The following is a 25,499-nucleotide window of genomic DNA, read 5'->3' as shown; positions in this document are numbered from 1 at the left end:
TGAAACCACTCCTCCAGAGCAAGTTAGGCTGCTCAAAGCTACCCTCTCTCACAGGTGAACAGAGAAACCTCCTTCTATCCAAATAAGGTATGGGCATCACAGGAACTTGTAACACAGCCCTGGATTCAGCAATAACCTGAAAACTGGACTATACTAGTTGAAAAGCGGGAAATAAGTATATATTTTTTTTCAGAAAATAGAGCAGATACAATCAAAATAACACTAAATGCACAGAAAAGGCTATCACACTTTAATGTGTAGCCTACAACAGTTAAATGGATTATTTAACACAAAAACAACTTAATTCGAGTGCAGGCAGCAAATAAGTATAATATGTAGCAATAACAAACTTTTTAAACCACAGAATCGCTAAAAAAAAAAAATCGGCATTTTAGGCGGAATTAGTTTAAGACAGCAAGAAAAGCAGAAAAATGATACTTAATCACTCCAAAGTTTCTCTTTTGTCTCTCTGCTGCTGTAGACTCTGTAGGACACCTGGAGGGTACTTGCAGAGTGGAATACAAGAGCAAAAAAAGCGCAAATGTGGTTTTTATAGCAGGGAAGTGAAAGAGATAGAAATTAGCCTAAAATGACCAATAAACTACTAACTTCTGGGCTGAAACCACTCCTCCGGGGACAGATAGGCTACTCAAAGTTCCCCTCTCTCAAAGGTGAACAAAAAACTTCCTTCTATCCAAGTAAGGTATGGGCAACACAGAAACTTGTAATACAGCCCTGGATTCAGCAATAACCTGAAAACTGGACTTTACTAGTTCAGAAAGGTGAGAAACAAGTATAAATATATATATATATATATATATATATATATATATATATATATACATATATATATATCTATGGTTCTACCTGACATAGCCGAAACCACACAACACCGACAACCACATCACCGACACCACATATTCGACAGTCCATAAACACGAAACCACACATAACCGACAACGAAATAACCGACGGTACACAAACACGAAACCCCATACACTGCACACACCACAATAACAATTATTAAAAACAAAACACATCCCCATTCCACAAACCACACACACAACACAAGCACACCAAAATCCTTACAAGCCCACACTAAACCTTACCCTAACCCTAAGGTCCGTCACTATCGCACACTTACCTACCCGCTCCCTAACCCTAACTCACTTAACCCGCCCTTATCGCTCCTAACCCTAACTCACTTAACCCACCCTATCGCTCCCTAACCCTAACTCACTTAACCCACCCCTATCGCTCCCTAACCCTAACTCACTTAACCCACCCCTATCGCTCCCTAACCCTAACTCACTTAACCCACCCCTATCCCCACAGACCGTCAATCTCCACACTTACCTGCCTCGCACCCTAACGTCCGTCACTACCGCATACTCACACAGCCTTTCCCCATGTCGGCATCCTCGGCGTTGGTGTTGTCATCCGTCGTGTCGGTCTTCTGCATTGTCGATGTTCTGCCACTCGCGATTCGCGTCGGTCTTCTTCGTTTTCGGTCTTCTGGAGCTCCGAATTCCGCTGTCGGTCTTCTGCGCTGTCGACGAAGTCAGGTAGAACCATATCTATATATATATATATATATATTTTTTTTTTCCCGAAAATAGAGAAGATACAATCAAAACAACACTTTAAATGCACAGAAAAGGCTATCGCACTTAAGTTGTAGCCTAGAACAGTTAAGCAGATTATTTAAGCACAAAAACAACTTAATTCAAGTGCAGGCAGCAAATAAGTGCAATATGTAGCAATAACAAAATTTTTAAATCACAGAAATGCTAAAAAAAATTGGCGTTTTAGGCGGAATTAGTTTAAGACAGCAAGAAAAGCAGAAAAATGATACTTAATCACTCCAAAGTCTCTCTTTTGTCTCTCTGCTGCTGTAGACTCTGTAGGACACCTGGAAGACACCTGCTGAGCAGAATACAAGCACAAAAACCGCACAAATGTGTTTTTTATAGCAGGGCAGTGAAAGAGATAGAAATTAGCCCAAAATGGTATAGTTAAATGCTGAAATTAAGAAAATAATGACATTATTTCATAAGAACAGACATATTCTGACATTTTATGAAATTACAAGCATGTGTTAGCCCTGAATGTTGTCTTGCATTGGAAGTTGACTGTAATAACTGTGAGTAAAGCTGGCGGTCAGGTTGGTCAACAAACTGAGGACTTATAAGAAAGGATAAACACAATCATGGTATATATGGACCTGATATGTTGTCAGATGTAAACGTTCTCTTAGGTTAAAAAAAGATTAGCAATATCCAGCAATTTTTATCAGATCTCACCAGAAGTTGCACATGAGTTCTGTTCCCTGTTCTCTGGGTTTTCATGGGTCTTTAAAACAGATTAACTCTAACCAGTAACACAGTCACCAATAACAGATACAGCAAGATCTTTCCTTGTTTTGAGTAGCAAGTGTCATCCTCTACCATAGGCCTCAGTTGAGTAAGTTTCAGAGCCATGTGCCCAAATGTCATGAAGACATCCTTGTGCAGATGGATGAGATAATGGCAGAAGTATATGATGTCACCTTTAGCAAAGGTTGTATAGATTGTTCCAGATTTCCATAAAAGCTGGTAGACCTGCACTTAGATACAGACACGATGCCACAGATGCCTTTGCCAGGAGCACAGCCTGAGGCACAGTATCAGAAAGCATGCACACGAGTGGAATTAACTAACTGGAAAAAAAAAGGCAAAGAACAGATTCTTATTTAATCAGTTAAGAAAAACTTATGTTTGAACAACTTTTGCAGGATGTTTTCAAGAAAATTGAGGAAAAAAGCAAATGCATGCAAACAGCAAAGCATTCAAAATTTCTCCTACTGTAAATGTCTCTTTTGCTTGAAGCAGATTTATTTATTCATTCAGGAAGAACAATCCAAACCAAATAAGCTGTTTTAAAAAAAAGGCAATGTGGAGGTGGCAGATAAAGATTGCAGAGCAGAGAAAGTGGAAATACTTGCCGTCTGGCAAAACCAATAAGATCACTCACACTTTTTACTAAGTCCATCTTTCTCTTTCTAATCCCATTCTCCCTTCCCTGTCTTCTATGAACTTTTCAAAAAACTATACATTTTCTTGGTACAAGAAAAAACACATAGTAAAGCCATAAGGATGTCTATAGGACTGCCATGATCTGTGCTGCTTATTTTACGCATGCATAAGCATTTCTGAAAAAAAAGAATAATTTTGCATATTACCACATGCTTTTACAGATTGTGCTAGCTTGTTGTTATGGATTTCCTTTTCTAGAAGGGAAGAAGTTTGTAATAGCTAAAGTATCTACCAATATTGTTTTTTTATACGTCACATTATAAAAGGACTACATGTGAATTTGGAAGGCAGACAGACCCATGAGATAGGAGAATCAGTTGAACCAGAAGGAAGTGATTTACTTTATGCAGATTTATTTGTTTTGTTTATCTGTTTGCTTGCTTGTTTATATATTTACCTATCTGTGTTTGGAAACCAGGAAAGTCTAGTATAGAGAAACCATTTTCAGTGAAAACAGTAGAGAAAATCTTCACTTGCAAAGCTGTATAAGTCATTCACATTATACATATTTTATTGTTACATTATAGAATAAAATGCATTGATGCACAGAAAAAATACCATGGAAGAAAATAATGCGTATATTTGCAGTTAGTAATATTAAAATATGCACACATTGAAAAGAACAAAAATTTTTGTTGAGAAAAGGGAGAAAGAGTGAGTGAGAATGAAAGAGAAAGGGAGGAAGGGGGATATTAAGAGAAAACAACTGAAGTTGTATCTAAGAAAATACAAGTAGGTAAAGGAGTTAAAGTTAAAGACAGTTAGCAATTAAGGAATCCCACACTCATAACCAGAGAAATCCTGTTTATATTTGAGAACAATGAATGGGTAGCTTGGGTGGAGTATAATATGTTTGTAGGTTCATAGGTTTGCACTAGGACAAAGACAGCTAGGAACGTTTTAAGCCTGGCCATACATCCCAAATCTCTGACAAACCATTGGTAAGTGTAAACAGGGGCTTGGGAGATAAACATTTACAAGCAGGGACCTGAGAGATGAGCCATTTACAGACTGCTCTTGTCCATTAGAGACATATGTGCCAAACCAGGGATGAATTTCCTGTTCTCCATCTAGTTATCCAAGTTGCACTTGAATTGAGGTAAGGAGGAACTCTGCTTCACATGGATGGGGAGCCTGTTCCAGAGAAGGGGTAGTCTCTGGGATATAGACTTTTCTCTCCAGCAGGTCTTATTTATATCACAAGCAAGGTTTAAGTCTTTAGAAGGTATACCTTCATAAGTTCGACAGCCACATCTTTGAAACTGCTGCCATGAACTGCAAACCGCAAAATTCAAAAATCGTGAAAACCGAAACGCCAAATTACAAAATCTCGCCCCCTTTTTGACCCATGGTAGCACTTGTTTTGGTGGTGGAGTGATCGGAAATGTCAAAATTCAATATTTTTATGACATTTAGGGAAGTCAATGTGACGGAATTCGGCTAAACTGTTCGCATATAAGCACATTCGAAAATGTGCTTTCGAACATATGATGGTATACCCTTTAGAATGGGTAATTCTGGTGCTGTTTGTTTGTAGACATGGATCTGACAACACTTGTATGCTGGGCATAGATAGCCCCTCAATAGCCTGTAGGAGATAGAATACAAAGATAGGGCTTTGAGGCGGTTTGCATAGGACATGTTACTTATGTTATATATTATTTTAGTGAGAAACCTCTATGAATTTTCCAGTTTTTGGATGTGTGTGGCTAGGTACACACCAAAGGGGGCACTGTATTCAATGACAGGTCTAATGAATGCTGACTACAGTGGAACAATGACCTTCTTGAACCTAGATGCCATACCTTTGTTTATAAGTTGCACAACATAGATTGATTTCCTCACTACTGTAGACAGGTGATGGTCAGATGTTAGATTGCTGTCTATGTGTGTCCCTAAGTCCCTGACTACTGGATCGACACTTAGGGGTGTGTTGTCAATATGATAGTTGCCAGGGGTGGATGACATCATGAAGGATACTGTTATGCTTTTCTTGGCATTTAGTTTTAGTCCATGGCTCTGACAAAATGTATTTGTCTGTATCAGAATTTCCTAGAAAACATTAGTGTCAGTAGGGGATTCTATAACAGCTCCTAATTTGCAATCATTTGCAAATCTGGTCAGCCAAAGCTCCTTAACTTTGGCCTTGGCTTCAGAGAAGTAATTGCCAAAAAGCAGCAGTCCCAAGACTGATCCCTGAAGGGCTCTGCTTATGACTGGCCTCTTTGTAGAGGTGAACTCCCCAGTTCTAATGTCCTGGGTCCTGTCTGTGAACCAGCTGACTATCCACCAGGTGACTTAAGAGATCCGTACCTAACCTCTTGAGTTTGTCAACAATGCCCAAGTGGTGTATATCTAATGCCTTTGCTAGGTCAAGGTAGTCAGTGTGAACTTTGTTGCTGTCATCAATTGTTTTGGTGACCTTCTCAAAAAAGTCCACCAAGTTCAGTAGGCATGACATACCCTTGACTAAACCAAATTGGGTTGGTTCCTGGGATTGGAGTTTTCCTATGTCATTCTGATAATTTTCATGAGAATATCTTCCATGCTTTGCATATCAGACTAGTGAGACTTATGGGTCTGCAGTTTCCAGGTTCTGTAGATGGCTCACATTTGTGCAGATAGATAACTGTTACTGTCTCCATTCATTAGGCATGACGCCTGTTTGGAGGATATGGTTAAATAGCAATTCCAGAGAGCCCGATATGTCATGTTTCGTGCTATTTAGAGGGCATCTTGGGATATTGTCTGGACACATCAGTGAAGTGTTCTTGGTCTTAGTGAGAGAGCATTGAGGACCTGTTCCTTACTGTTAGAAGGGGGAGTTATATTTGATAGTATTTCCAGAGGGGAGATTGAGGGGAGAAAGGGATAAAGTTAGAGCTGAACTTTTCTGCCAGCAGATTTGCTATATCCTCTGACTTGACATAGGTGGTTCCATAAACAATGAGATCTGCACACAAGTATGTATTACATTTGAGGTTGTGGGCATAACTAAAGGACTCCTTGTGGGTGACCTGGGAGGTCCAATTTTCCTTAAATTTGGATTTGGTAGACTTTATATTTTCTTTGAGCTGTTTGTTTGATGAGTGTTTTTGTCCTGCTGGGTGCTACACTTCCTAATTTTTGCAATTATTTTCTTCCTTTCATTATAGAGCCTACTGATGTTGTGATTCTACTAGGGTGGCTTATTTTTTGAGTTAGTTCAGTATTTATTCTTAGTGGGTACAGCTCCCTCTGTGCAGCTAATAACATACTTATATAGGGTTTCAGTGAACAATTACACATAAGCAACTGTATTCTCAAGGTTTATGGGGGGGCTTGAAATTTTACCAAACTATCACTTAATAGTAGTATGCCCATTTGAAATCTTGGAAAATATAAATGAGGTGTATTATAAGGTCAAACTGACTAATAAATGAAAACCAGATCAGATTTATCACATCTATGTGATGAAAGAATGGAAGGAAGATGAATCTTCAAGAGTGAGTTGTAGCACAGTAGTAGAAAAAAATGCAGCCAAGAAAGGAACCCATTCCTACTGTTTAGATAGGCGAGTCATTTTCTAAGACACGGGAATAAGAAGGGATAGAATTTCTAGCCATAAATAAAGATCTTTTTTTCAGATTGGTCTGGCAGGATAAATCTATAAGAACATAGTACACAGACACCTGCAGGAAGTGAAATCCATATGAAGCACCTGAAGCAGAAAAGAGATCAGTAAAACAGGAAGCTGAGAACATATTGGATTTGGGTGTGCTAGAGGAATCACGGAGTGAAAGGAGCAATCTGATTGCTCTAGCGGGAAAGTTGAATGGCTCAACACACTGTGTAGTGACCATAGAAAATTTAAATGCATCAACATTTGACACATACTATGCCCGGTATGAATAAACTTATAGAAAGACTAAGTAATACAAGATACTTAGCCACCATAGAGCTAACCAAAGGATATCTGAGGATAAAAAGAGAACAGCATTGTCTATAACAGGAAAAGTCTGCCATTTAATTGTAATTCCCTTTTAATTACATGGGGTTCCACCCACCTTTTAGTGGCTAATGAACATAATAATACTAGAGCCCCATGACTCCTATGCAGAGGCATACCAAGATGATATGATAGGATAGTACTGAGACTGAGACCCCAATCTCCCTAGGTAACAACCAGTCTTAACAGCTATGATGAAAGCAGGACAAGCTGGGAAGGCTGACAAAAATAAACTCTGTATGGAACAACCAAAATATTTAGATATATGACTGAGGAGCTAATACGATTTCAGTTACAGAAAGTAGAAGCCATAAAGAAAAGGTCAATTCCAACCACAAATAAGTTAGGAAGATCATTTTATAGTTAGGAAGATATTACCAACAGTTGGTTAAAAACTTTCCTACCATAGCTTGTCCCTTAATAGACTGTAGTGTGAGCCACCTACAAAGGTTAGATGGTCAGGAGAGGCAGATGCAGTCTTTAACAAACTGAAATTCCTGTTATACTTTGAACCCGTTTTGTTTTCATCAGGTTTTCACCTTCCTTTCAGAGTTTATAGTGATGCCGCAGAAGTTGGTTGGGGAACAGTTTTGTCAGAGAAGACTGGGGCAAGGAGCACCTAATGTGCTTTTCAAGCAGGAAACTCAGTGAAGCACAATACAAATATTCTGCCATTGAGAGAGAAAGAATACTTGTCAATAAAGTGGGCACTCCACTCAGGCCAATATAATTTGCAGAGTAAACATTTTTTTCTGGTGACTGATCATGTCCCATTGTTATGGTTACATAAGCAGTAAGATGGCAGTTTTGACATATAAATGGATTATTTCCATACAGACTTTTGATTTTGACATGTAATATAAACCTGGTTTTGTACACAAAGATGCTAATGATTGTCCAGGTCCCATGATCCTTCATTTAAGTTCAAAGCTCAAGAGATCTGAGCTGGGATGAGGGTCATCTAGCATTTTGGGGGGTATTATATTCTATATGTGATATATAGTACAACAAATGCATTATTCTAAGTATTTTGTCTTTAAAGCATTGCTAATGACATTGTGTTATGCAAATATTGTATAAACAGTTCTGTTTCTTTAAGAGTAGTCAGGCAGAGCTATGGATCAGTTAGAGGAGAAATTCGTACATGTTGTAATAATGGGTCATTATGATACAAATTATGATTTATTCTTGGGTTCATAGGCTCATAGCTGTTTAGTTGGCTAACGACCACAAGGGCATTTTCAAGCCTAGCCATGTATCCCAAATTTCAGACAAATTTCTGGTACTCTTGATGAGTGTAAGCAGGAGCTTGGGAGATTAAACATTTACAAGCAGGGCCCTGAGAGGTAAACCATTTACAGGCTGATTATGTCCATTAGAGAGATAGGTGCCAAACCAGGGATGAATTTCTTATTCCCCATCCAATTGTCCAAGTTACATTGAATTGGGTTAGGGAGGAACTCTGTTTCATATAGATGGGGAGCTCATTCCAGAGAAAGGGTATTTTCTGGGATACAGACCTATCTCTCCAGCAGGCCCTATTTATATCACAGGTAAAGTTTAACTCTTTAGAAAAGCAATTCTGGTGCTGTTTGTTTTGTGGATATGCAGGAGGTCTATTAAAGTAGACTCCGACAATGCCTTGTATGCCATGGATATATCTCCTCTCAACAACCTGTAGGAGACAGAATACAGGGATAGGGTCTTGAGGCAGTCTGCAAAGGACATGTTACTTATACCTTGTATTCTTTTAGTGTGGAACCTCTGCGGATATTCTATGTTGGATATGCCTAGTTAGGTACATACCAAATAGGGCATTGTACTCAATAATAAGCATGATGAATGCTTAGTACAGTGAGACACTGACTTATTTTATTTATTTAACATTTGTTTACTAGGAAAGTCTGACTAGGACATAGTCCATTTTTAGCGGAGGCCCAGGGAGAAATGCTCCAGATGCATGTCTTTGGAATGTGGGAGGAAACTGGAGCACCTGGAGGAAACCCATGTGAACACAGATAGGACATGGAGACTCCACAAAGAAGGCATCCCAGCTGAGAATATAATCAGAGAACCTCTTACTGTGAGGCGACAATGCTAACTGCTGCACCACTATGCCTTCTCTACCTGATCCTAGATGCCATACCGTTGTTTATAAGTTGCACAACATAGAATGATTTCCTTAATACTGTAGACATGTGATGGTAAAAGGCTAAATTACTGCCTGTGCATGTCCCCAAGTACTTGACTACTGGATTAATTCTTAGGGGTATGTTGTCAATTTGATAGTTATCAGAGATGGGTGACATCCCAAAGGACACTATTATGCATTTCTTGGCATTTAGTTTTAGTCCATGGCACTGACACCAGTTATTTGTCTGTGTCAGCCCTTCCTGGAGAGCATTTATGTTAGTGGGGGCATTCAATGACTGCTCCTAATTTGCAATCAGCTGCAAATTTAGTCAGCCAGAGGCCATTGACATTGGCCTTGACTTCAGAGGAGTAAATGCTAAAATGGACTGGTCCCAGGACCGATTCCTGAGGGACTCCGCTTGTGACTGGCATCTTTGTAGAGATGGACTCCCAACTCTAACTTCTTGGGTCCTGTCTGTGAGCCAGCTAGATATCCACTGGGTGTCAAAAGGGTTTGTACCTAACCTCTTGAGTTTGTCAACAATGCCCACATTAGGTATTGTGCCAAATGATTTGGCCAGGTTAAGGTGGGCAGTGTGAACCATTTTGACTTCATCTATTGCTTTGGTGACCTTCTTGTATAAAACAAGGGGTTTTCTAAACCAAGGCAGTTTCTCTACAGTCTCAAGGGAGAGGCTTACTCAGTTCTGTAGTGGAGGACTGGAATTTGAATGAGATAGCCATTGTGCTTCAATCAGAGATGTTTCCTTATGCTTGTAGAGGGATTCTCAAGAAGGATTGATGTCTCCAATTGCCTACAGTGAGAAATCCTAGAAAAACTGTATAATTATGGCCTTGAAGTGGGAGGCTGTGGATAGAGGACAGGTTCTTTTGGTGCTTGCAACATCTTTATCTTAGCTGGCTCAGGAATTTGCTAGGTATTTGGACTTCATACTTAAATGATAGGAAAAACTGTACATGTAGTTATTTTTGTTGTTGAGTATATATTTCTGTTTGAAAACTGCTATATAACTTGTGAATTAATTGTAAACTGTACATATGTTTTTCTCATTTTTGACTCCCCACTATTCCCATGGCTTTCCTTATCCACAGCATCTCCCAAGCCCAATTAGCTATGACTGGGCTAATGTTAACCAATGTTCAGAGCTGGTGGGGGATTGAGACTTCTATGCCATCTACTTCCAAGGAGTGTTTCCTTTCTACTTTTCACCTCACCTGCATCTCTCAATAACTGGAGTGTATAATGGGTGTCTGTGCTGCACCTCCTCTTATTTCACAAGGGGCTGAAGTACCCACCATTAGACAATACCATGCAGTTGTTTCCACATTCTCCACCAAAGAAATCATCCATGTGAATGTGTCCTGAGCATGCACACCTCCACCAAGGATGGGAACACCCATCCTCCTTGCATGCATTATCAAGCACCCAAGCCACTATTCAAAATCAGGTCACGTAGGCTGTACTGAGGGCTATAGCCTTCTATCCCACTGATGAAGGGGAATGAAAGCTATATTTTCAGTTACTTCTGGGCAGTGTCTTTAAAATACCCGTATCCACCTATGTACATATCTCTGGAAATTTATTAGACGAAGAGGGAAAAGAAGCAAGTACAACAACATGCAGAATCAATTAGTTACTTTTGGAGTCAGATTCTGGCTAAAATACAGGAGCACAGCCTTAAAGAAGTGTATGTTTTAGCTGAGAATTATACCTGTGATGCCAGATCACCATTCCAGCTGCTCTACCACTGAGCTATTAAAGCAGACAACAACGGGGTATGTTATTTTAAAGCATCATCACTCATATAAGTCTGCCCTGATTCTGAAAGACTTGCTCTCAGTGTAAGTGACTTACTTCAGTGTAAGGCATATATATATAAACAGGCTTACACTAGGGAACAGATTTGAAAATACCTGCTGTCAGACTGCTTTCAATGTAAGTGGTCACTTACATTGAGAACAAGTCCTTTAGAATCGGACCCATTTTTTCTGTTATCAATTACATTGTGTACCTTGTTTGCTTAATTTTACTTCTGTGATGTTCTGCACATTCTCTATTTTGCCAAAACTGCAGAAGTCCATACACAGTTCAAAGCAGTGAATGTTGTGATCAACAACCCAAGCAGTTCATATGAGATGAAAATTGCCAACCTTCTCTTTGGAGAGAAGATATATGATGCAAACAGCCAAACCATTGAAAACAAAGGAAGTGCAGCTACACAGTTTTTTGTTTGTTTGTTTCTTTATTTATTTGATTAGTCATGTATTTGTTTGTTTTATGTTAGTTGTTTGTTTATTTAAACTGTGTTTTTCTTTTTAACTAGTTCTAATTTTATTGGGTTAGCAGGCTGGTCCCCATACCTTTTTTCACCCAAAGCCTAGGTTAATTACATATATTTGCACTTTTATTGAATGTCTTGTTATGTTTTTCTGAATATAGACAATATGATTGACTATCAGTTGGTTATGATAACGATGCTTATAAGAACCAATTATTTTCTGTGTTGCTGTAGTTACACATACAGAAAATTACTTAAACAATCCTTTTTAATAAAATTAATCTTTATGAAATTTATGTCCTACCAGCAGACGTTTTGTACATTTTGATGTTAATCACGGGACCAGATTCCAAGACAGTTGCTCTCAGTGTAAGACTGCCCTGATTTTGAAAAACTTGCTCTCAGTGTAAGTGACTTACTTCAGTATAAGGCCTACATATAAACAGGCTTACACCAGGGGTCGGATTCCAAAAAACCTACTGTCAGCTCAGCCTGCTTTCAGTGTAAGTGGTCACTTGCATAGAGAGCAAGTCCTTTAGAATCGGGCCCATTTTTTCTGTTGTCGTGCACCTTATTTGCTTAATTTCACTTCTTTGATGTTCTGCAGATTCTCCATTATGCCAAAACATCAGATGTCCATAGACAGTTCAAGGCACTGAATGCTGTGATCAACAACCCAAGCAGTTTGTATGAGATAAAAATTGCTAACCGTCTCTTTGGAGAGAAGACATTTGATTTTGTACAGGTAAGTTAATAAGAACAAATGTCCTTCTTGTGGCATAATATTTTTATGGTAAAAAAATATATATAGCTACATTTAGCATCTGCTAGAGTGTGAAAACTAGCGGTGACTCGTTTTAACATAACCATTTCTTATTTTATAGAGTTTCATTTTTGATAAGCAGTTTCTTTAGATTTTCTCTCCCAGAATGTGCCTATATATTATTTATTTATGATTTGCTCTCCAGGTTAATCCCAATAGGCCAGTGGCTTTTGACTATTTTTGGCAGGTCTCACATTAAGAACTTCTGCTATCTTCACTTGTTTTGCTATCTAATTGTAATACAATATCAGTTGGTTATAAAACAGTATGCTTATTCCTCTAAATTTCTATTACTTGTAATGGCTACAACACTCGCAATATCTACTTTCAAATTTTCAGATTTGCTTCTGTCCTTGTTAATACTAAACATCTTTTTCTGAACATATGCTTTGCACAGTATGTAGTGTAAAGGTTTGCATGGATACTCTGTACCCTTTTCCTTAACAAATAACATGAACAATCAGATCTAAGCTCTGCTTCAACTTTTATAATATAGATATTTGTGTATTTTTCTTTTGTTAGTTTTAAAAGCTTTTATTTGCTCAGTTCTACTTCACGTGCCTTTTTTCTTGCTTAAATGTGTATTAAGAAGCTCTGTACTGTACATTAATATGTATTGCACAGTTGAGTTTTGCTGTATTCTATGCTATCTGGACCATGCTCTGTACTATAACATCCTACTTACCAAATGATTAACGTTTCAGTCTGTTGCATTTGCATTTGTTACTTTCTTTGAAGAGCAATACTTATGGCATTTTAAATAACAGTCTACTTTCTAATAAGACATTTATTTGTCTATAGTCAGCATTTATTCTACTTCCATGTCTCACCATCTACTCAAATGCTTCTCCATAATGTCAGTTTTGACCTTTTATTATTTTTCATTTTTATTTATCTTTTGTTGACTGGATTGGTCCCACTAGGCTAACAGCCTCTTTTCAGGGGAGACCAGCATTGGTGTTTATACTATGAGGGGAAAACTGGCTAGGACACCGGGGAACTTCCACTACTTATCATTGTTGTATGAGTGGGACCCATTTTGCATGAGCACTTCCTGTTTCCATTCCAGATACAGAGGCAGCCTGTAGAAACAGGAAGGCAGATGTAGAGATAAGGACATAATGGAGTGGTGAGAGAAATGGAGAAGAAAGCCAATATCGAGACAAGAGAATGCATGCAGGATTCCGAGGAGATGTTTAAAAAATCTGTTTGATGGAGATGAGCTGGCAAATGATGGCTGTATAATTACAACCCTCCAATTGGGAGGGTTGTAGGATGATTTACTTAAAGAAATGGTGATACAGAGTGAGCCAGAAAATGGAGGAGATGCTTCCTGGAGAGACATTATGGAGAAAATACAAAAGGAGGATGTAGAGACAATCCTGAAGAAGAGTGGTGAGATTGTAAAGAGACATATGCAGAGAAAGTAAAAAAAAAGCAAAAGGGGAGTATCAAAAAAGAAAAAGCCAGAAAAAATGAAAAACTGAAGTACATGGTAAGGATTAAAAGTAAAGGTAAAGAAATATATAGATATGAAGTGTGGGACAATTTAATAGCACCTTTGGCTGTAAAAGCACATGAGGTGAGAGCATTTATTCTTATTAACAAAGAGACATTTTGTGACAAAATAGTTAAGACTGTTTCTTCAATGGAAAGTTTTCTTGGAGAAAATGAAAAAAAAAATGAAAGACAAAAACATTTAATGGGAAAACAAAAAACAAAATTCATGTACAATTTTGAAAAGAGGTGGAAAGAGAGCACTGGAAAACTTTATGCAAAGAAGTACTGAACATTGCAAAAGTATATGATAAAATAGGTTTATGGACTGGTGGATGGGATTGTAATATTGTGTTAAAATAGAAAGAGAAAAAATGTGCATATACCAAGCATGATAAATGTGGAGGAGAGTAGGGACTCAAAAAGTAAAAGAAACACAAACCAGTAACAGGAAAACTCCACAAGCAAATACCAGCATTGCTCAGCTTTCAACTGTAATGTCACAAGTAGCAGAAGTAAATCCCAACTGGAACAATAGAAAAAGCAGATGCAATCTTCAATAAGCAACCCAGTTAGTACGATAAATCCTTTATTTGGACAAAAAGACAAGCTCAAAACAAGCGCTTTCGCCTGGTTGTACCAGGCTTTATCAAGTTCATTAACACAAATAGTTCCAAGTCTTTTATACTCTTGAAAGTTGATCATGTGATCTTAATAACTTAATTGATTAATTGTGAAGTTGCTAGGTAAATTACTGACCTTAAATGGAAATAGTACAAATTTTGTTAAAGAAATAAAAATATAATGTTCAGCCTAAGAATAAAATCCATCCTAAAAATAAAGCGTGTAAAAAATATATATATGTTTAAAACCGTTGCAAGCATTGCAAAAATTCATAAAAATATGTGCTTGTTAAAAAAGGAGATAGAATTTATTAAACCCTTACAATGCACTGACAGCTGTTGAATAGAACTGCTGTCTTCCTGCTAAAGCAATGCAGAACTTCAATTTTAATGAGGTTGACCAAAGTCTATCCTGAATTGTGAACACTGTGGAAAATAATTGTTTAGTATGTCCATACAATTCTTTCGACAGTAGGGGTAATGTTAACCAGTGTGACTTTTATGCATGTCAGTGCTACTGTATTTTTTACCTATGAACCTGTGAAATCATGAATATAAGGATAAGATAAAATTAAAATTTTAGAGTGATTTCTATAAATGTGAAGAGTATTGAGAATACAGTAAGAAGAATAGGGATTTTGGAGTGGTATAATACATGTGATGTAGATGTAGTTATATTAGAAGATACAAGATTTTTAACAAATGATGAAATATTGCAAACAGAGAAACTATGGGGAGGAAAGATAACCAAGAATATGGGAAATTAGAGATGTTCTGGTATAACCATATTCTGTAGAAATACAATAAAGATATTAGCTGTAATTTTAGCAAAATGGGAAGATTAACCATTGTAGATTTAAAATGGAAAGAACAAGTGCATAGAATTATAACAGTATATGGTTATACTAATTGTAAAGAAGGGGGAAGCTTATTCTTAAGATTTTAGACTATGTAGTGATAAATATGAATATTATAATAACAGGAGACTTTAACTCCAATTTAATAGGCAAGTGTAAAAGGAGAGCGAATGATACAAGAAAAATGTTACAAATTATAAGATGTGGTACGTTAAAACTTTGGGACAAAAATTCATGGACTTACAAAAGGGATATGTATAGAACTGAAATATATTATTCTATAGTAACAGGAGGTTTAATTATAAGAGAAGGGGAGATAGTTGAAACAAGATTTTCTGATCATCTTGCAATATCGCTAGAAATAAAGGAAAACGATTCTTCTTCTTTCAGCTTTTTTCCCAGTTAGGGGTCACCACAGTGGATCATCTGTTCACTCATGATCGGCAGTGGAGTTTTACGGTGTTGAGTTGCCAGCCCGGTGCCCAACCTTCTACAGAAGGCACACACACGCACACACTCACACCTAGGGCCAATTTAGAGTGTCCAATCCACCTACTGCATGTCTTTGGGATGTGGGAGGAAACCAGAGCACCCAGGGCTAAATACTTCAGTAAACACCCAATTGACACATGGTCATTGAGCCCTGGATGAATATAGGAAGCTGTACGTATTTGCCAGCATAGTTCTTCTATCTCCAATTGTGTTTGCCAAGGGTCACCCCTATCATCTGGCATTATGTGTTTCAAAACAGTAAATTTGAAGTGGTGGTTTTGATGTAACATATTGTGCTTAGCCAAAGCATTTGACTCATCCTGTCTAGTGATGGCATATTGATGCTCGTATATGCATTTCTTGAGCTTTCACTCAGTTTTGCCTATATAATAGGCAGCACATACTTGACACATAGCAGCATATACCATGATGCATTAGAAGATTTAGAACATAATGATAGAAAGTACTTTGACAAAGAAAATTAATTATATGAAAGAAATCAGGAAAAATACAAAAACTGTTATTTAAGCAAAGATGGTTTTGCAAAGAAAAAGAGAAGAGAAGAACTATATAGAAAATATAAAAAAATGTTGTTTTTACAGTGGGAATATGATGTGAGAAAAGTAGAGAAAGAAAAATATAAATTAGTAAATAATGATGCATCAGAAGATGTAGAACATAATGATAGAAAGTACTTTGACAAAGAAAATTAGTTATATGAAAGAAATCAAGAAAAATACAAAAAACTGTTATTTAAACAACAATGGTTTTGCAAAGAAAAAGAGAAGAGAAGAACTATTGAGTTACTCAAGCAGATTAGTACAGGAATATGGTTGTGTAATGAAAGAAATAAAAAAATGTAAAAGGAGAGTTAGAAAAAAAACTCAGGAAAGGATTGTGAGTAGTGTAGTACAATATGCACAAGAAATGTTTAAAGAAAAAAGAAGGTAAAGGTGAAAAAACATGGAAAGTAAAACATTCACAGAAAAGAGAATATGCAGTTGGAAAAGGAGATTTCTTTAAATGAGCTAGATAAAGTATTAGAACAAGTAAATATATATTTGGCCACAGGACATGAACTGTATAAAAATGTAAGGGATTGTCAAAATAAATTTTATAGATTTTGATTGACTTGTTAAATGAAAATTTTATGTATAAATAATTGTGTAGTAGAATAGTTAAATTCATATGGAAGAAAGAAGATAGAAGGCTTTTAAAAACCTGGAGACTGATTATATTGAATAGTAATGATTGTAAAATTTTTATGAAAATACAAAAGAGATTTGAAACTAAAATGGAAAATATTATGGAAGATAGCTAGTATAAATGGTAAGGGTTGTCAAGAATTATTAATGAAAGAGAAATTGTTGATGATATTATTAATAGAAAAGAAGAAGTGAAAATCATGATAGGAGACCTTAGTAAGGCAGTTGATACAAATGGACATGAATCTTGGGAGGGTGGCCTAATGTTTAAGGTGTTTGCCTTAAAAACACAAGGTACAGGGTTTGAATCTCACTGGGGATAACTGGCTAGTCTTAAAATGTCTCGCAAGGGCAGTTAGCCTAGTACTAATCTATAAACCTATGGGTAATAATGAAACAAATGTAATATAAGTGAAAAAGTTAGGAAATTATGTATGTCAACATATAGTAATAATAAAGTAAAAAATACTTATAAATGTCTGGTTAAGCCAGGTGCATATAAAGAGTGGTGTAAGACAGGGATGCCCAATGAGTTGCATACTCTTTGCATTAGTTATGAATGTGATAGTATTTGAAATAAATTACAAAATGAAGGAGCCAGGGTTTATAACACCTGAATGGTTAAGAATTACAGTCCTGTTAACATATGCAGATGACATTATAATAGTTGCAAGAATCAAAATTTGGCTAAAGGAAGTAATAACTTGGACAATGAGTGTTTAGAGGTGACAGAGATGGCTTTAAATAAAGAGAAAAGTAAAGGCTTAGGTGATGAAGTAAAGATGAGGGGTACATATTTTATAATGAATTAAATTTCTATGTTAGGTATAAAATTTGGGAATAAAGATGTAAGTAGAATTCAATGGGAAAAACAACAGAAGAAGTTTTAAAAAAGTGTATTTTCTGGAGAACATATCAATTATCATTCAGGAAAAAGGCTTTTTTGATAAATTAATTACTGATGTGGAAAACAGCATACTTAGCAAGTGTATTTATTGTTGCCAAAAGTATTTGAAAAGGAATTATTGCAGATATGTTTCATTTATATGGGGTTTTATACTGAACTCAGTTTTGTATGTAAATAAGGAGGAAGGAGGTTTGGGGTTAATTAACAAAGTGGGATATGTTGTTTCATTGAATTTGTACAAAGTGTTAAAATGTTTAAATAAAAAAGACAGATTAGTAGTAAAAATCATATAAATATGAGTATGATAAATTTGGGGTATGATAAAAAGATTAAAAGAGAAAAAGAACATATAAATGAAAAGAATAAAATATTACCAAAAATATTTTTGTGGAAAATAAAAATTGAAGATATCTATAAAAAAGAAAAGTATCGTATGAAAATGAAATGATAAAGCATTACTATATGGAAAAATCTAACAGATGAAAATTGCTATAAAATAAGAAGCAAACGGTGTAATAAGAAAGTGAAATCTTAAGATTTTTTGTGGAAACTGATAGATAAATTACTAGTAAAAGAAATATGCTATAAAAAAGAAAAGTAATAGAATATGTTTATATTGTCAAGAAGAAGAAGGTACTGAATATGTGTCTTTGAAATGTAAAAGAATAAAAGAATTATGCAGAAAACTATGTAAAGAAGATTTTTTTAAGATATAAAAGAAGTGGATAAAATAAAAATGGATATGGTTTTATATATATATATATATATATATATATATATATATATATATATATATATTATAACTGAAGTAAAGAATATGTTAAAAGAATAGTTAAAAAGTTATTTTATGTCATATGGGTTATATGAAATGAAAGAATAAATGAAATTATGTTTAATGGTAAATGGATTTTAGCAACAATATTAGCAAAATCAGATGGTGGTTATGGAAAAAAAGGAGTGGAGTCTGATGGGGTGAAAATTTAGTTTGTAAAGAAAGTTATGAATATGTGTAAATATATTTATACATTTGTACATTTGTAAATATGTAAATATTTTGTAAAGAGTTATGTTTGTATATAAATAAAGGTCTCCTCTTCTTTTTGATAGGTGCAATGGGTTCTTTTGCATCCACATGAGTCACCAGCAACTCAGGCAGGTGGGGCCCTCTATTTAATGTCTCCTCCAAAGGACATTGCACTCACGAGTACATCACCCCCCCTTATGCTGCACTGCAGTAACCCATCTACCTGGCGTGGGGTAGCACCCACAACCTTCTGCACCAAAAGTATGTGTGCTACCTGTTGCATTATTGTCTCAACTCAGCCACCAAGTCAGATACTCATTTAGTAAGCTGCTTTATATAAGACTAAAATGTATATATTTCTGGTACTGTTATGCTAGAATTACTATTTGCATGACTTTTAGTAAGCATACCCACTGCATATATGTATTTTTATTGGAGTTGGTAACATTCTGTAGACTCTTCATTTAACTCTAGGTTTCAGATACACAAACTCAAATATATGTAAACATTTTCTGTCTTTGTAATATAATTGGCTAAAAAAGCCTACTGCTATTTTAAGGATTACATAGCACTTCAAAGTATCTAATTGTACTGGTCAGTGTTCACACAGTACTTACTGGTGATATTTAGGGAACAGCATGTGCTTGGGACTCAGTAGGTATTTTCAGACATGACACCAGTAGCACAGGTATTATGTATCAAATCTCAAGCGATATACTGCAAACAAAGTATAAGATCAGCACTGGTAGCTTTAGGTGTGAAGAAGAAAATGACATGAGATCACTGCTTTTGAACTGTTTTGGTCTTTTGCATTTCTGTAGATTCTATTACCATCATTCTGAAAAAAGATTAGGCCAGTTAGCCTGAAATGGTCTGGGTTAATCTCAGAAACATTTTACTGCTGAGCATCTTTCACTTAGTTGTACTTTGAGTTCTGCTTGTGCTGGCCTAGGTGTGTGAACAGTCTTGGTTGTTAGAGGACCAACAGGAAGGAAATGAAATATGCTACCACAAGTTGAAAATTCTACCTGGAAGGTTTTGGTGAGAATGCTGTTTGCTGGCTCTCATAATTAAATATATCACTGCATAAGGTTTTTGATTATGACTTTTGTAAGGATTTATTTGTCATGATTTCATCATACATTAGGAATTTGTGGAGGATTTCAAAAAATACTAGGAGAAACAGCTTGTCTTTGAACTTATATCACTTTACTCATGTTACTGCTCACACATCAGTAGAGATGTATTCTATTTTCCACCGAAAAGGTAGTAGTTTTTGTATGCCACTCAGGGATAAGCTGTGGGTGTACCTCTGGTTAAAGCATTGTGTGGTTATATCTGAGTAGCCTCCTGTAGCTTCACCTGAAGAAGATGAAGGAGGAGGCCCACATAGTTTTCCTTGGAGGATCAGTACTACAGAGTGATACAGTAGGGCTTGAGATTACATCACCAGACCCATCAGAATGGACTACTGTTTTTCTTCATGACAAATCAAAGAATGGGATATGAAAATGCAAGTGGGCAACTCTGAATGAGTATGAGTATTTTTTTATTTTGTGAAATGTAAGAATTCTTGACAAAAAAAACGCTTAGGTCTGTGATAGCAGAGCATTTCCCTATCAACCTTCTCCTTAAGACTTTTCATCAGTTTTATTTCCTTAGGTTCAGATGTCTGTAGTCAGCTTTATGTATGCTTATTTTGTGGCTTTCAAAATAATAACTAACAAGCCACTCAGTTCTAAAATTATCACCTGCAATACATTTTATACATCCCAAATTTTCCTTGCTGTCTTGCCTGATCCATAACAAAAGGATGTTATCTCATTGTATGATTTATGTCCTATCCGCTTCTCTGTTAACTGATTTTAAGTTTTAGGTAAGTGGGGTTTGCAGTCTCCCCTATTTTGATCATGTAATATATTGAAAATATAGTATGAATTAAAAAAATGTTTCAGATTTTGCATTCAGATTAATTTAGTTGAGTCTAGATATATTGATGGTCAGTACAAGTATTTTAGGCTAGATGGTGCTTGACAAGCACTATAGTGAAAAGAAATCTGTGTCACACAAGGTCTTCCTCAGCTTGGATTAGTTGTCTGTTTAGTCTAATTTCCTCTATAATGCTCCAGCGGACCGGAGTTCCACTGTGGCGACCCCTAACCGGGATAAGCCGAAAGACACAACAACAGCCTCTATAATGCTCCAGGCCTAGTCTGTCTTGACAATACATGAATTGGGCCCCTTTGTCATCAAGAGCTCTTTGGCTGGTATCTACCTCCTCATGTTATTTATTTTGACACACTAAGAGTATTAGTAGTTCCAAAGCTACAGTTACTGTCTTCTGTTAATCACCTATTTATTTGTAAAGGTTTGCACCTTTCACATCTACTGCCATGGTGGATAATGGAATTGTCACATTAAGCAGCTTCAACAGATTCCTTAAATCATACTTGCTCGACTTGGACTTTAATATGTAACTTATTGAGATTAGGCCACTGCAGAATTTTATTCTTTTTATTCATCTTTGCACTTTTTAGTATTTTATTTTGCTGATTTTATAGTACTTATAAATTCTTGAGTAAATCAAATTGTTACAGGAACCCCAATATGGATACTTGCACTGCAGGTCTCATTATAGCTTCTACAAACAGAACCATGCACATGTGCACTGCTTTTATGGGTCTAAAAGGTATAAAGATAAAGCAGTAACATAAGGTCCTATACTAATGTGCTTACCACCATGTATGATCCTAATCTGTAAGTACTGCACGAATGGCAGAATATAGTCTAGGGTAATTATAGATAATATAGTCTATGGTAGAACTAAAGATGTTGTTTAATGTCTTCTGTAGTTAGCCAGTTAGTGAGTTTGTTAGTTGAATAGTTGGATTCAGTAATATGGTGTCATATAATCTTGCTGTACAAACTAGATATATTTATAAATATCCTCTACATTATTTATTTGTGTGTGTATGTATGTACGTATGTATATATGTATGTATTTATTTATTGCATTTGTTGACCAATAAAATCCAACTGGGCACAGAGTCCCCTTTTCAGTGGAGGTCTGGGTAGAAAAACTCTAAATGATACATATTAAAGATTTACATATACTGTAGAAAGAAATCTGTATTTTAGAAGTGTATACATAATCAAGTGAATACTGTAGAAACAAAAACAGCATTTTACAAGTGGATACGTAGTCTAGTGAATAAAGACATTTTGTGAAAGTTTATACATGATATAAATAAGTAATTCAAATGTATGTTGAAAAGCCTGCATAGTGATGATGGAGTCATTGCAGGTATCTTTTTTTGTGGAAGGTCAGGAATTGCAAAAGCCAAGTGTAATACATTTGTCTTATGTGTTTTCATTGCAGCTGGTGTTACAATGTATCCTATTGCCCCTAGCCTGCTATATAGTTGCATCAAGCAATTATTTTATCATTATTGTTGCCTGTGTGCATCCATTGTTGTACCTCATGGACAAAAACAGGTACAAAATGAACAGGCAAAACAGCAAGTAAAACTTCTGATGTGTAAAATTTACTACAGGCTATAATTTTCGAAATGAGTACCTTGTGAGTTATTACTTTAAAAGACGCAAAATGGGCATCCATAAAGCTGACTACAAAAGTCTGAAACCTGAAGAAGGATCAAATATAGTTTTAAATGGAACTAAGCAGAATCAATGAAATAAATCAGACATTAATGAAATAATACAAGATGAGGTACCATGTGCGTATGTATCTATATATATATATATATATATATATATATATATATATATATATCTATATATATATATATCTATATATCTATATATATATATATATATATATATACATATATATATATATATATATATATATATATATATATACACACACACACACACACACACACACACACACACACACACACACACACACACACACACACACACATGGTAAAAAGGTTACACAAGCAAATTATTCAGTAAAACCTATGCAAAAGACTCAGCCAAGCTATTGTTTTCACTGTAGAATGCATTACCTGTAATGAAGGCCTAGGGGATATATGCAAATGAACCCCAGAAGCCATATAACTGAAACACTGGTATGTAATTAAGGGGTCATTTGTATATATCCCATGGACCTCCACTACTGAAGAATTAAGATATTACACAGTCAAAACTCTAGCTTCTCTGAATCTTTCTTACAGAATGTGTGTATATGTGTGTATGTGTGTGTGTGTGTGTGTGTGTGTGTGTGTGTGTGTGTGTGTGTGTGTGTGTGTGTGTGAGTGTATGTGTGTATGTTGTAAATCCAAGAAGACATTGAGAGAAGGTTTGTTATGTACTCTACAAACCAAAATATTGGCCCACTTGGCTTTGCAGCCTCAAAAATAAACTGTACCTCACTTACTTCTCAAGAAGAGTGTTCCGTCCACATAGCCCTCTAGGTAATAGGCTGTGTTTTAACACAAGGAAAGTCCATAACTGTAGGATTCTCCCAATCACAGCTTTCAGCTTTGCACAAGTATAATCCAGAGGTGGGCTGTCATTGCATTTTCCAATGCTCTTCCTTCAAATGATGATATGCTTCTTTCAGGCATCCTTCTTATGTACCATATTTATTGTCTTTGTTCTGTAGTTAACTGTGACGATAATAATCATACCTCCGTACTGCATTAACATACTTTATGTATTTAAAGGCACATGCACATTCCCTACAATCAACAAGTGTGTGTGTATATATATATATATATATATATATATATATATATATATATATATATATATATGGCTCCCTATCAGCTGATCGTGTTTTCAGAAACTCGAAATTCATATGGTTGAGACTATATGATCGAGTTTTTGTAGTGCAGTCTTGGAGTTGGTATGTATAACTTGCAGAGAGTGTGGGGGGATGCAGGTGGGCTTGTCCCCCCTGCAAAAATTTTTTTTGCTATTCGAGTTTTCGGAAACTCTATCATATGGTCTTGTCTGTATGAATTTTGAGTTTCTGAAAACTTGATCATCATTTATCACTGTATGTAACCTTGATTGTACTGCCTCTGGAACTTTTCTCCCCGGGCCTCCACTGAAAATGGGTACTACTTGGCCCAGTGGACTTCCCCGGTAATCAAACTGAAAATAAATAAATAAATAATAAATTATATATATATATATATATATATATATATATATATATATATATATGGGTCTATGTCAGATAATTGACTTTTCTGAAACTTGAAAAAATATCAAAGAGAGCATATGATCGAGTTTCCTAAAACTCGAACATCAAAAAAATAAAACAAAAAAAAAGAAAAAAAACCCACAAAAATCTATGTTTTTTTACATTTATGCAGGGGGCAATCCCCCCTGCACCCCAATACCCCTGCAAATTGTATATGCCAACTGAAAAATTGCACTACAGTGAAAGAAAGGGTAAAATTCCCGATCCTCACTTTACAGTAATCTCCATTCAAAAGCTTCAAGTTTTCAAAAACTTTATCATATGGTCTTGAGCATATGGAGTTTGAGTTTCTGAAAACTCGATCAACTGATAGGGACCCAGAGATATATAGATATATACATATATATATATATATATATATATATATATATATATATATATATATATATATATATATATATATATATATACACACACATACACACATACACACACACGCACACACACACACACACACACACACACATCTGTGTGTGCATGTAGTGTGTGTGTGTGTGTGTGTGTGTGTGTGTGTGTGTGTGTGTGTGTGTGTGTGTATATTATTTTTTCTATAAATATATAAAACATCAATTTCTACTGAAGAGAAAAATAATAATTAGATTGGAATTTAGTGCAGTTTTTGTTCACTCAAAGTTCAGTTGAACATGAGAACAGTGAATTGTTGAAATCAATCAATCAGCCGATTAATACAGTTTGCCTCAGTGCCTTTTTAACTCCTAAACAAGCTATGGGCTCTTTTAGAGCAAAGTGTAATAAAAGAAAATAATATGGTTCCTGTAGCAGAGCCCTGTACAAAACATAGGCTTTAAGCAGCACACTCTTTTTTGAAGAAGGCGGAAATGAAAATATTTTCCCCCAGTATATTTCAGGTTTAAGCGTAAACTGTATAGATAATAGATAGGTTTCCACACCAGCACATAGAGGCCATTCTCCTATCAGGCCCATAAATTCAGAATATAACAAAGGCTCCAATATGTCCAGAGATATGCTTTAACTAGTCTTCTAGCCATATGATTCCACCAGAATCTAGCAAATCTTCAGTTCTAGGTTTAAATCTAGTTCTTCTCAATTCTATGGAAATCCACTTGATAAGATGTTACTTTTCCACAGAAGAAAACTATTGCTTTCTTAATGTCACTCCCTCTTCCTCCAGCAGGATTTTTAAATCTAATTATACCTCAACCGTGCCTTGTGTTATTTAGGGAATTAACCAGTTCTGTGCTGTTCTGTGCTGTGCTGTTCTGTTCTAGCAGCCACTTAGGGATTGTCAGGCCATACCAAAGCAAACCAAGACTCAGTTACTACTGAATGCTTGTCTTTTCTGGTGCAACATCTCA

The 25,499-nt window shown here is 35.9% G+C and overlaps 1 protein-coding gene across 1 annotated transcript in view; it reads left to right on the top strand.

The window, feature by feature from the left end:
- The window catches only part of LOC122796629 (leukocyte elastase inhibitor-like), a 192,464-nt gene that overhangs the window by 38,016 nt on the left and 128,949 nt on the right, over positions 1-25,499 (top strand). Inside the window, exon 2 of the mRNA XM_044065251.1 lies at positions 12,103-12,240. Within this exon, the coding sequence (XP_043921186.1) occupies positions 12,103-12,240 (138 nt within the window). The remainder of the gene's footprint in view (positions 1-12,102; positions 12,241-25,499) is intronic.

Source organism: Protopterus annectens, chromosome 3.part0 (assembly GCF_019279795.1).
Source record: "Protopterus annectens isolate FY-2018-M chromosome 3.part0, PAN1.0, whole genome shotgun sequence".
Taxonomy (NCBI): domain Eukaryota; kingdom Metazoa; phylum Chordata; order Ceratodontiformes; family Protopteridae; genus Protopterus; species Protopterus annectens.
This window is presented reverse-complemented; position numbering and strand designations above follow the sequence as displayed.